This window comes from Misgurnus anguillicaudatus, unplaced genomic scaffold (assembly GCF_027580225.2).
Source record: "Misgurnus anguillicaudatus unplaced genomic scaffold, ASM2758022v2 HiC_scaffold_33, whole genome shotgun sequence".
In the NCBI taxonomy this organism is placed as follows: domain Eukaryota; kingdom Metazoa; phylum Chordata; class Actinopteri; order Cypriniformes; family Cobitidae; genus Misgurnus; species Misgurnus anguillicaudatus.
In genome coordinates this window covers 2,690,075-2,702,250 of record NW_027395283.1, presented here as the reverse complement: position 1 = coordinate 2,702,250, position 12,176 = coordinate 2,690,075, and the positions used below count along the sequence as shown (strand labels likewise).

General features: G+C 36.6%; 1 protein-coding gene across 1 annotated transcript in view; it reads right to left on the bottom strand.

Annotated features, from left to right (window-relative positions):
- LOC129437125 (uncharacterized) overlaps positions 1-12,176 on the bottom strand; it is a 96,804-nt gene that overhangs the window by 666 nt on the left and 83,962 nt on the right. The window contains exons 2-3 of the mRNA XM_073865920.1: positions 890-958; positions 272-803 (exon numbers count right to left, since the gene is read on the bottom strand). Coding sequence (XP_073722021.1) covers positions 272-803; positions 890-901 — 544 coding nt within the window. The 5' untranslated portion in view covers positions 902-958. The remainder of the gene's footprint in view (positions 1-271; positions 804-889; positions 959-12,176) is intronic.

Sequence of the window (12,176 nt, the reverse complement as noted above, 5' to 3'; positions counted from 1 at the left end):
ATTATTCCACTTATACCACCACAAACATTGCTCTTGTGCCTATTTTTATGACATTTTACAGGTAATGTGTGTATTTTACAGACAAATAATCAACACCCATGGAACATTTATCAGCCAATCAGAATGAAACATTCAACAGACCCGTGGTATAATAAGTATTAAATATAACCTAAAATTGCAGTACTTTTTTTGTCTTTTGATTTGTGAGTTTGTGATTGAAAACCCAAAACAGGTGCTCACATGACAAAATACAACAATTGAGGTGACATACCTGATGGAATAAAATCATCATCTTCCTCAGTGGGATCTTCCTCTTCTGTGGGTTCAGTTTTTATTTCTTTAGGTTCAGTTTTGATTTCTGTGGGTTCAGTTTTGATTTCTGTGGGTTCAGTTTTGATTTCTGTGGGTTCAGTTTTGATTTCTGTGGGTTCAGTTTTAATCTTCATCATGAGGTTCGTGCAGTCGATGATTTTAACTGAACACATCTTCAGTTTGGTCTGCAGGATCTGCTGCTGATCTCCAGCGTTACAGACAGAATCCAGAGACTCTGTGGAGGTTTGATCCTCCTGTAAGCTCTGTTTACTGTCACACACTGTAGTGTCCTGAGTGTCTGTGAGCTTTGACTCAGTATAACAGAGTAAAGTCAGACTGAGATCGGAGTCTTGTGTGTGTCTGGATTTCTCTTCAGAGAGTTTAGAGTCCAGCAGTGTCTGTGGTGTGCGGCTCTGATCTCTGCTCATCCACACTGAATCCAGACTCCCATCATCAGTCACATACACTGAAGATTCACAACAATCCACATCCTGACAACACAAAACACACAGAGAGTAAGATTAGAAATGATTTGATGTTATCTGATTCAGGTAAATGATGTTTAAGCTGTACAAACCTCTTGTTTCATTGCTAAATCTCCTCTTAATGTCAGCTTTGTCTCCAGTAACGCCACCTCTTTCTTCAGCTGAGAGATTTCTGTGATGAAATCATCAATATATCCAGCATGTACAGATCAGTTCATACTGATTTACAGCACATCTCATCATCATCATCGTCTCTCAACACTTAAATACACAGAGACAAGACTCTGTTTAAACTCAATGAAACACGCAAGAGAGAAAAACACTGAGGATACACAAACACATCACACGCGCGCTCTTTCTTTCTTTCTTTAGTGAGTTTATTTGCGGACTAAAGAGCTGCAGCGCCTCCTGCTGTACTGGAGACAGAAGACGATCACTGCTTTACAGATCTAGAGGCAGATTTAGGGTGTAGGCTACAGTGAGTGAGAGTGTACACGATATAAGATAAACAGTGTAATGATCTGCACCAAATATTAAAATATATGTAGATATTCACTGTTGATTCAAACACTGCATACACAATTGAACTGCAATGTAATTTAATGAATTGAACAATTAATAACACATTATGGTAAAATTAACCATGGTTTTAATGTGGTAAAAGTGTAACCAGGTTCACGGATTAAAGTTTTTAGTCGCTAGACGGATTTCCGTCAACTGCAAAATTATTAAATTCACTTTCATAAAGACGACCTTGTTAAGTGGGATGTGATCAAAGCCTGGAGTGGAGCCAAATCACGTTCCTCTCTCCACTGTAAGCGTTCTGTAATCACTACCCACCGAATCCACTCCGGGTTCTGACTGTACCGCGTTAAGCTGAGGTAAAACTTTATTTTAGGTAGCATGGACAAACTTATAATGCAGGAAGGCTCTGATGTTTTGAAGATCGATAAAGGTATAAAAGACCAAAAAAAATTGATTTGGCGTAGCGAAATGATGAAGATTGGGGTAAGAAAACCAAATCCTGTGAGACCGATTCGAGAAATCATAAGAGGAAACTGGCTGCTTCCGAAAAGTACGGAGCCCCTCTGGTCACCCCCTGGATAAAAGAAAACAATCCGTGATCACGGTTTTGTAATTCGTCCCCTCAGTTTATAAACCGTACTCACGGATTATTAAACTGTTCCCTCAGTTTTACAAACCGTGCACTCGGATTAATAAACCGTACGCACGAGTTAACAATCCGTGCTCTTAGATTTGTAATCCGTACCCTCAGTTTTTGCAATCTGGGGCCTATTGCACAAAACTAGGATAAGGGATTAAGCCGGGATATCTTGGTGATCCTGGCTCAACTGATCCGTGATCCGGTTGCACTAAAGCTGGATAGGGGGCAGGAGGATATGTTATGGTATAAATTACCATGGAGATCTATTCTGTGGAGCTAGCCTGCTCCGGACCAGGCTAAATTCCAGGATCTATCTAATCTCATCCCTTTTGTCAGTCAGCAGTCACCACAAACGGAAACCAATAGTTATTTCACTGCCCAATATACATTGTTATCAAATATAACTACACACACTGTCATTTTTAAATGTTTGTGATAATTAATTTTAATAATTTTGTATAAATTATGATTTTAGATGATGTTGCTATTATCAGATAATTTACAGTTTCCTAAAGACTATAAGGCTATATATGAAATTATAGACCATTAGGGACACAGAGGGAAAAAAACAGAGAGAATGAAGTCGTAATATTGTAACTTCTTGTTTTAGAGGAGGACAGTTGTTACAATAACAGTTGTGGGGCATTTCGTGGAATTGTACTTTAGTATGGTTTCAGAAACAAGGACATACTTAATCTTTTGGCAGGTCAGCATCAAATTGTTATAAGTATCAGGACTGTAAAAACAATATGCATCTTTCCACAGAAAGAACCAGCCTCAAATGTATGACTTTCTCCTTTCCTCGGTGTGGCCCTTATACTATAAAATACACATTCCATATAAATATAAAAGCACAAAGTGTAACATTATGTTCCTTTATTGAATAAGGACAAAACAAAGCAGGTAAACCATCAGCTCCTTTCGAAACTGAAGTCACACAGTGACTCTACAAGATGGAAAGCACAGAATCAAAGCATATTATACAACCAAAGGATAAATACACATTCAAAGGTCTGTATATAACACACCCTACATGTCTGCACACTGAAATAAATGCAGGACAAATCCATACACACACTAACTGAACAGACAAATTAATGGATGCAGTAGCCTCCCTGCAAGCTTGTATTACAAACAGTATACACACAGTATACAGCACAAACATCAAAAGAGGCCAAATAAAAAATAATAATAATTGAAAGCACACATACTAACTAAAATAATTCAACACATATTGGTCCCTCAGCAGCCGACCCATGTTGTCATCAGGGAAGATTTCCGAATTGTCCCAGTCCATGGCCCTCTCCTTCCTCAGGCAGGCCACATTGTGGAGGACACCACGAGCCACAGTATTGTCACATGCCCTCACATGGCTGACCCTTAATTTGTGAAAGCAGTGAGAGTGTGCCTTCAGGAGGCCAAAGGTCATTTCAACTCTGGTCCTGGCATGGGCATAGTTGTAGGCCTGCTGTGCTTCCTGGGGGTCTGTGAAAGGTGTCAGGAAAAAAGGCTGGCAGCCATACCCCCTGTCTCCCAGCAATACACCAGAGAATTCACCTGTCAACACAAAATCTCATCATTAATACCTCATAAACAGAGTGATATTCTTGACACAGCCATTATGTAAAAAGTGGTTATTAATAGGGGTTGTGTGGCTCACCTTGTGATAGGCGCTGATAGATTTCAGAGGTCCGAAAGATTCTGGAGTCATGGACTGAGCCAGGCCATTTTCCCAGTGTTCAATGGAAAAGATCAAAAAGTTATGTTCACCTGAACATTAATGCTGTAAAAAGATTTCATATTTACAAAATCTGCCTCATGGGCACCTGAGGGGGCTTTTATCCTTATGTGTGTGCAGTCCAGTGCACCAATGACACTGGGTCCTGTAAAAGAAATTAGATTTTGTGATGGCTCCAAATGATGACTCCTCACCATTGTAGACTGAATAGTACTTTCACAAGTTTGACATGATACCTTATGCCTTTTGGAATCCAGAGAGATGGTCTCCTCATCATCATCGCCGTTATGTGCTGATGAAATGGGGCCTTAAACCCTATCACATTTAATCGGATTCATATTGAAGCTAGTAGACAAGACGTACCAGGCCTATAGTATGCGTTTGATGGAGTACTCACTGGATCAGCATCGTCTGGTGCTCGTGCTGGTGGCTTTAATAGTAACACAGTGCTGCCAGACACTGCAAGGCAATAGGCAAACCAAAGTCAGACAGTCCAAATAGATTCAATATGAATGTGATTGTGTCCCATGTAGAGATGGAAGAACATACCTTGTTTGAAGCGGGTGGCATCTTGGGAGGGACCTATGCTTGTCTCTTTTCCCCCGGGATCCCCTCCAACAGGCCTGCCTTTATTTAGCTCCAAAGCTGGCCTCTGCTGGGGTGAGGTCAGCTTTTGGCGACCCACCACCTGTGCCTTGTCTCTGGGTATTCTTTTCACTGCTAAAACAGTGCAGACAATGTGTAAGCAGGCACCTTCTGGGTACAATCTATGCTTGTGCATTATTAAGTATTAGTCAGGGCCCTTACCATTCTGCAGAATGTTCTTGTATTTGATTTTGACCTGCTGCCATGTCCGTTTTGGCCCGCGGTCATATTTAATCTACATCACACACACCACACCACACACAAAAAGAGAGACTTTCTTTATCACACAAGAACATTCAATGGAGTCACACTGCAAAAAATGACTTACTTTGTATTTTTGTCTTGTTTTCAGTAAAAATATAAAAAAATTCTTAAATTAAGATGCATTTTCTTGATGAGCAACATGACCTAGAAAAATAAGGAAAAAAATTAGCCAATGGAATATGAAAATTTGTTTTAAATTAAGTGTTTATGAAAAAGTATATTTCAAGAAAACTTTTAATACATCTTAATTTAAGAATTTCTTGATATTTTAACTGAAAGCAAGACAAACACACGAAGAAAGTCATTTTTTTGCAGTGCAATGAGCAAGTGACCTTGGGTCCTTTGAAAGGCGCTTTATAAATTAAATTGATTATTATTAATAGCTCATCTATTTATTCAATTACATTTTTATTTATTTTTATAAAGCGCTTTTCACAATTGTTTCATTGTTTCAAAGCAGCTTTACATTAATAAAAGCAGAAAAAGTCAACGGTGGACAACATAAGAAGCAGAGTACATAATGAGCGTAGTAATAATGTAAGCTTTCATAATAATTTATTGAAACCTTATCCAGTGTGATGGAGTTACTTTACACAATTTCACTCATATTTGCAGTCCATTTCAATAAAAAATTAACTGTTTCATAATCAGAGTACAATTGCTTTTTTGGAGATGTGAATTAAATATTTTAATTGTAATTATGATGTTTCAGCGGAGCGGTGAGTGTGTAATTGTGCACTACTTACGCATTCAGGCGGTCTGCAATACGTTGCCACGCTTTATCTCTTTGCTTTATCACTGTGGCGGTGTTGCCTTTCTTCTTAATTATGTCTTTTACCTCCTCATATGGATTTGCGCCTCTGACGGGGAAAAGAACGCCGCTAGTTGCCATGGTGAATCGGTGAATCTGTGATCGGTGGCGGGGTCTAGTTGAGTGAGCCGTGAGCGCGCACCTATCCAGGATTGGTTTCACCTGGCTTGATGAATCCGTGTCTGATCATCCTGGCTTGGTCTTTGTGCAACAAATTAAGCCTGGACGCACTTGTTTTGGCTTCATTGAGCTCAGCTCAGTCATTTAGCCTGGATGTCTTAATTCTACTTTTGTGCAACAGGCCCCTGTTCTCACAGTTTTGCTAACTGGATTTGTAGCCCCTCCCTCATTTTACAAATCGCTATTCATTCTTATTCATTCTTTCCAAGTTTCCTATTAATGTTTGATATTTTCGGAAATTAATAAAGTTTAAACCGTGTTAAGCTGTTTTATACGTTCCTAACTGGAAACGTGCTTTAATATTTACGAAATATTTTAATCGGATGCTACAGTAAACAGATATCTTTGTGTAAAATTAACATGTTATTTAGATTTATTCATTAAATAAAATAAGTATTTAACTAACAAATGATTTCTACATATCCTATATATTTTAATCAATATACTTAGGCTTGCTATATATTTTCGTTTTTAATTGTTCATTTCAAATTCCTATTTTATGTATTTAACATCAACTTATTAGGTAAGATTAAAAGATTATTAAGAGCTGCACAATTATAAACATATAAGTTTTATATACCTATCATTCTTAATTATTGTAAATCAATATTATTTGCATTTAACATCAACTTCATGCCAAACTTTTATTATGATTTACTTAATTTTTTGGTGAAACATTTTTACATTATGTTTATTATCTGAGCTAATGTAAGCAAAAAAGTAGTTAGAAATTAAGTAGATCACATGTTAATTTAAGGATCAATGAGAAAATAATCATCAAAGGAAACTTCTGGGATGACAAACATCTGAGAAACTCTTTAAAAAATCCAGATAAGTTTGGAGTTTATTAATATTTAAACTTAAAATTTGTACTTTGTTAATTAAATATTGTCTTTGTCCTTGCGTAAAGTTTTTTTATCTGAATACTTGAAGTTATACTGTTATATTAACTGGGTAACAGCTTTCTGTGCAAATACTGCTAGAATAATCGTGACTATTTGTATTGTACGTATTTATTTAGGTCACCAAAGTGTTAAAATAGCTGTGCTCTTTGAAATGTGTGTAAAATAATCAATTTCTGGTCATATTTTTAATGCACAATGAGCGGGTATATGAGCCACACTCTGTAAAACATTTACTATGATTTATTCAAGTTTTGGTAAAACATTTTATACTTACAAATACTGAGTAAATTTGAAAGCTTTAAATCTGGTATTAACAATAATTAAATTGATTTCCTATTAAAAATAAAATTGAGTAAAAATAAGTAATTGCAAATGTTAAGTAGATGTAGCTGTTTTTTATGAATTTTATTTAAATAAAAAATGAGTTGAATTTACTTAATGTAAAGTTAATTTATTTCATACCATCCTTTATGAACGATGAACAAAGCAATTGTACACAATTATTTTATTGAACATTTATTTACACATGACATAACTCTACAGTCATCATGAAACTCCAAAAATGCCAAACAGTACATGTTACAAATACAATGAGCTGAATAAACTCTGAGAGGTTGCAGAATCACTTCTTAATTCCAGACAGGTGGATCAGCAGAATCCTGCACCTATATTGTAAATGTAATTACTCATTGTAAAAGCCAACAGAGTAATTATGCACTTTAAATATTACTTTTATGCATTTTTATTATAGTTATGCTATAATGTTTTATGTTTACAATATTGAGCTTTTATTTTGGCAACCTCAGAAACCGGATGTGTAGTGACGTAATTCAGTTTGGAAGAACGGCGGAAAAAAGACGAAAGAAAGAAACAAATGGCGGCGTGAAGTTGACAGTGTGAGTGAATCAGTCCGTGAACAATTTTTATGAAACATGTAATTTAAAGTGCATCTCTTGTAATATTACCTAAATTCTACTCGAAATCACTCTTTGATTATTTAGGGGTCTATTTTGATACTTTTTTTATCTTTCATGTTCTCATTTTGGATGTTAATTGTCGTCATTTAGCCCTATCCTTTATTTAGACGTTCGTTAGTCAGGCCTACACATTCGAGTTACGTGCTCGAACTGTTGAAAGAACGTATAAACTATGACAAAGGATAAAAAGCGTAAATCTAAGCTGATGGATCCATCTCTGGAACTTGGTGCAAATGTTACTGTGGACTTCGACTCGTGCTCGGGTTCAGTTGTTCCTCTGCCTGAAACTCCGATAAAGGAACCAGCGCACAAAAAAGGCAAAAACGTTGATGATGATGAAGAAGATCTGCATTCCCCTTTAGCCATGATGATAATAACATCACTCAAGTCTGTCATCAATGAAAGAGCCGACATCCTCGATAAAGGCATCGAAGAGATTAAGGTCTCTGTCGAATTTCTGAAAGAAGAAATTAAAGATGTAAAGGGGCGTGTGGAACGAGTTGATAAACGGATGACAAATGCTGAAAAACGAATCTGTGAATTGGAGAATAAAGTACAGGATCTCTCCAGATACAAAAGAAGATGGAATCTACGTCTCTACGGTTTACCTGAACAACCAGGAGAAAACATCAGGCAGAAGGTTCTGGATATATGCGATGCTGTTGTCCCAGCTTTTGCTGGTAAATCTCACGAGCTGATTGATGTGGTACACCGTTTGGGAAAAGTAAAGAGCGACGGCACTCTCCCATCTGGTCCAAAAAAAACTCGTGGAGTTATTCTTCAGTTCTCAATGCGTTATTTTCGGGATGCGCTCTGGAAAGCTGCAAAAAACTCTCATTATCTTGCTACGCATCACTTGCGTTTTGCAGAAGACTTGTCCCCCGAGGATCGCGTGCAGCGTAATAAACTTTGGCCACTTGTTGAGAAAGCCCGGCAGCAAGGGAACCGCGCCTACTTCGTTGGTCCAAACCCAGCAAGCAATTTTGCGGCTAATAGACGTCTAGTAGCCGTCTAAACACCCCTCTGACGTCTAGGCTAAAACAAGGCTAATTTTGGGCTGTCAGTGAAAATCTAGTAGACGTCTATCATAGCCCAAGAATAGACTAGTCATCAAATAGACGGCTACTAAACGTCTACATATATACGTCTAATAGACGGTGAATGTGGGTCTAGGCTAATAAAAGGCTAATTTTGGGCTGTCAGTGAAAATCTAGTAGACGTCTATCATAGCCCAAGAATAGACTAGTCATCAAATAGACGGCTACTAAACGTCTACATATATACGTCTAATAGACGGTGAATGTGGGTCTAGGCTAATAAAAGGCTAATTTTGGGCTGTCAGTGAAAATCTAGTAGACGTCTATCATAGCCCAAGAATAGACTAGCCGTTAAATAGACGGCTATTAAATGAATACATGTGTGTGTCAAATAAACAGCAAAAGAATGGCTAAAGAATTATTTTTAATCCATTAAAAAAGGTTCTCATAAACATGTAATCCTGCAATTTATTACAAAAAATAGTATTAATACAATAGAAATTCAGATAAGACAAAATGAAGAAAAACTACTTTTAACAAAAAGAATAAAAACAGTAACAAAATAAAAGCATAAATAACAAAATACAATTTTAAAAATGAAATAACATCTAAACATTAACAAACTATCTTCAGTTCACTTCAACTTATTAATTGTACTAATTTCTATACACCACGTCCTCCCTGGTGCCTGTTTGAAATGCCCCCCATTTCATCCTTCACTTCCAGTTCTGTTGCTGCTGGGAAGTTGTTCAACACAGCATCTGCCAAATATGAAAAGAATGCATGAGACAAGTATTTTTGCTTTATATTAAATGTGATAGTCATTCTCTTTGGAAAAAGTCATATATAAATATTGACAGGTCAACAACAGTAATCATATCGTTCTCATTACTACAAACACAAGTGCATGTTTCTCTGCGTGTGTTTAATGACATTCTGGAACTAGCAAAAGAGGCTTAAAGGCAGGGTATCTGCATTTTAGTTATGCTGGTTGAAAGTCTCCTCAAGTCTTGATAGCAATCACTATGTTAAGTTGTCTAATGTGTATTTTTATATATTTGTGTCATCTGTAAAAGGTGTAGGACCAAAAAACGTTCAACAAATCATTGAACCCCAACCGAATGCAATATTTGGACATGGGCCAGTTACCGTTTAAAGGTATACCGAGATTTTCAGAGTCAAGGTTTTAAAAACCACATACCGTTTTCAATGTATGAACTGTGTCTACACAAAGTGAATTAAATCATGTAATTGAATTCATGTTTACATTTACAACTGAAAGAATATTATCATTTAAAGGCTTTATTTTAAACTGGCATAAATGTTGTTTGTTGTTTAAAATAAAATGTATTGTGTCCAGTTGAAAAGTTGATGTTTTAATACGCAGACATTTGAAAATAACACATTTTAGTGTCACAATGGCAATACCGCAACACCGTGGTATTTTTGCTTATGGTTATCATCCAGATTCTCATTTCGCCCCATGCCTAATTGGACGCATTAAATTTTTGCCCCTCTTCTGTGAACGTGTTTTGCATGCCACTTCACACCCTGTTCACGCTCTGTAAAAATAGGGAGAATCAAATAAACTTTCCTGCTGAATTGACACAGGAGCTACAAAACGAAAAACATTTTGAAACAACAAAAAAACATCTGGAGGAGCAAAGAGCAAAAACCCAAATTAACATTGGTAACTTCACTGCTTTTCTGCAAGATGGAAACAGCTACAGGTTTAAAAGGGTCGTTGCAGTGTTTCTTTTGGAAAGGTAGGTATGGAGTGTGATTCTATTTTGATGGATTCAGATTGTATTTTAATGAAACGTGTTGCTTATGTAGTTTGTGTTCCTTTACGAATTAGTGCAATGATATTTATCTTTTCAAATTTCTAAACGTGCTGCATTTAATTCGGATTAAAAGCAGTTGTTTATGTTGGTTATTTTGGTAATGTTATTCACTTTGTCAGTCTTACTGGTTAATGAGATAGGAGTGTGTTTCTGGTTGGTGGGTGTAGGCTAAAGTTAGTATTTTTCAAAATCAAATACCCTGCCCTTTAAAGGAATAGTCTATCCTTTTGCCATATTAAACTATGTTATTACCTCAACTTAGACAAATTAATACATATCTATCTTTTTTTAATGCGTGCACTGTATAGCGCATCGTGAATGTGTTAGCATTTAGCCTAGACCCATTAATTCCTATGGTACCAAACAGGGAAGCCACCAAACACTTCCTTGTTTTCCCTATTTAAGGAATGTTACATGAGGAGTTATACCAGTAAGTATGGTGCCACAAAATAAAACTTTTTTTGGTACCATAGGAATGAATGGGGCTAGGCTAAATGCTAACACATTAACAACACACTGTGCAGTGCACGCATTGAAAAAAGATAGGTATGTATTAATTCGTCTAGGTTGAGGTAATAACATAGCTTAATATGGCAAAAAGGGTAGACTATTCCTTTAAGATGCCAAGCATAAAATATTCACAATACAATCTTATGGACATAAAACAACTAAACAATATTGTATGGGTGAGTTAACTGTTGTATCGGCAAAGAGTAATTTAATCTGGGGCTTTTAATATTTAGAAAATATAAGGCAGTACCGGACTGTTGTCAATTACTCCTCACATAGCCTAATGTCATATTAAAAGTATTATTTTGTGAAACACCATTCAGCCTAAAACTACATACAAACACACTTACCTTTAATAACTGAGAACTGATGTTTTTTTCAAATGCTTGCTTCTGCAGTGGACCACCACCATTCATGTTGAACTTTGAAATTAATGAATTTTAGGGAACTCTAAAATACAAAAGATAATGTTGTTAACAGTTGCAGACTGACATATTGTTTTGATTTTTTTGTGACCACATGAAAGACTGTGTTGACACCACAATGTCTGATTAATATTGCATGTTTATAGAATTTACCTGTCCAGCATTCTTCCGGCATGGTCTCTCAAGTTTCTCCCTCCAGTTTCGCACAGCTTTGACACCTGAATAGCACATGCCTATGTCAGTAATTGTACAGTATTGTATGCTTCAGTGTACAAGTGTTTACCAACCTCTAAGGTTAATGCCCACTGACCTGCAAGTTTTCCCTCACTAACACAATAAAACTCTTTTTTCCAACAAACTGAAGGCCTGTAAGTTAAATCCATATGGAAAAATAGCTTTCCCCCTCAATCTATCTCTGTATGCATAATTGTTAAGCACAACTGCCTACATTACTGTAAGCAACACAGTGATAACTTAGCTAAGTTACTGCTGTTACTAAAAAGCAGCCTACAAATCACTTATGTTAATCTTCAGTTTAACGTCTGTTACATTTACCTCCACTATTTTATTACATTGCAGGTTGTACTGTTTAGGTTTTATAAAACATGGGTTACTTGCTCTAACGTTAAGCTACCCGCAAGAAATGTCGCGATTCCAACAACAAATGAAGTAAATACATTTTAAACACATGTAAAATAAAATAATAAAAACACTTACAAGACCAAACGAGTGTGGAAGATTGCTTTCCTCCTGGCTGCTCGCTGGTGTTGATTTTCAAACAGCGGAAGTCTTTCTCGCGAGATTTGGCCTCGTGTTTGTGTACTGCAGCTGCCATCTAGCGGTTCGGAGTTGTAACTGCATTTTGTTTATCAATAATG